This window comes from Eimeria mitis, genomic scaffold, assembly GCF_000499745.2.
Source record: "Eimeria mitis Houghton genomic scaffold, Emh_scaff820, whole genome shotgun sequence".
Classification (NCBI taxonomy): domain Eukaryota; phylum Apicomplexa; class Conoidasida; order Eucoccidiorida; family Eimeriidae; genus Eimeria; species Eimeria mitis.
The window spans coordinates 4,319-5,365 of NW_013576028.1; the positions used below are offsets into that span (position 1 = coordinate 4,319).

A 1,047-nucleotide genomic window follows, 5' to 3' on the forward strand; every position below is an offset into this window, starting at 1 on the left:
GGCAAGCAACAAATATTAGCCAGTGCGTTTTGCAACGGAGTCCTTTCGTTTCTCAGAGCAAGCATCCATCATATGAAGCGCCATGACCACTGCGAGTTGCCCAACTGCTTTCTTGTGAATATTGTAATTCTAGTACAACAGTGNTGAAGCGCCATGACCACTGCGAGTTGCCCAACTGCTTTCTTGTGAATATTGTAATTCTAGTACAACAGTGCCTTGCACGAAATGCCGTTCGTTGGACCCTCGTGTGTAGTGGGGAAAAACGGTGACTGGCCCAGTGGTAAGCCATGTTGTTGGCACCCCGACTTTTCCTTCTGCAGTTCCAGATGGCATTGTCTTTTTATTTTCTCTCTTCTGCATTCCCATGCGTCCTCCCGTTTCAAAGGTGCCGAAACTTGCCACCAGTTCCCGGAGTCCCTCAAGGCGCACCGTGTTGCCACGGGCAGTTAGCTGCCCTGCACTTCTCTACTAGAAAGGGGCCCATACAGCTGACTACTATGCCTTACGTTGCAACCTGACATGCCATAACCGATATGTAAAACCCTAAAAACCGATTTACTGTTGTTGGTGCCGCTGTTAGTCCAGTTTGCAGCATGTACTCTGGCTATCGGCCATTGATGGCCAAAATTTGTCGCTAGAACCCCCAAAAGGTAGACTTCGTCACTCCTAAGGCACAAAAATTACGCTTCCGGTCTAGACAGAGTAGTCCATAAGACCCGTTTCCACACCAACGTGAGCAAAGCCTGTTGCTGGCTCTGGTGTTGACATTGCTTGTGCTCCGTACTGCTGCTGCGTTTGGCAGGCTAACGACTAGAGCCCTTCTGACATTTGGCCTTGTTCCTCAGCCACCGTATCTTCCTGAAGAGCCGCATACGCATGCAGAGGAATAGTACGACGAGCTGGTCAATAGTTGGCCTAACAACCCACTAGGGAGGGGTGGGGCATTCGGATCACGGTCGTGCGAACATACCTCCATTGACACGGATGATGAGTCGCCGCGCCGTCTTTTCTTTTCTAGCTGAGAACACACAATTCCACAGAAGACGA

At 50.2% G+C, this 1,047-nt stretch overlaps 1 protein-coding gene across 1 annotated transcript in view; it reads right to left on the reverse strand.

Moving 5' to 3' along the window:
- Positions 1 to 810: 810 nt before the first annotated feature.
- Positions 811 to 1,047, reverse strand: part of EMH_0023050 (GTPase domain containing protein, putative) — a gene marked incomplete at both ends in the record, with an annotated part of 4,824 nt that continues 4,587 nt past the window's right edge. Inside the window, 2 exons of the mRNA XM_013502065.1 lie at positions 811 to 858; positions 971 to 1,018. Coding sequence (XP_013357519.1) covers positions 811 to 858; positions 971 to 1,018 — 96 coding nt within the window. The remainder of the gene's footprint in view (positions 859 to 970; positions 1,019 to 1,047) is intronic.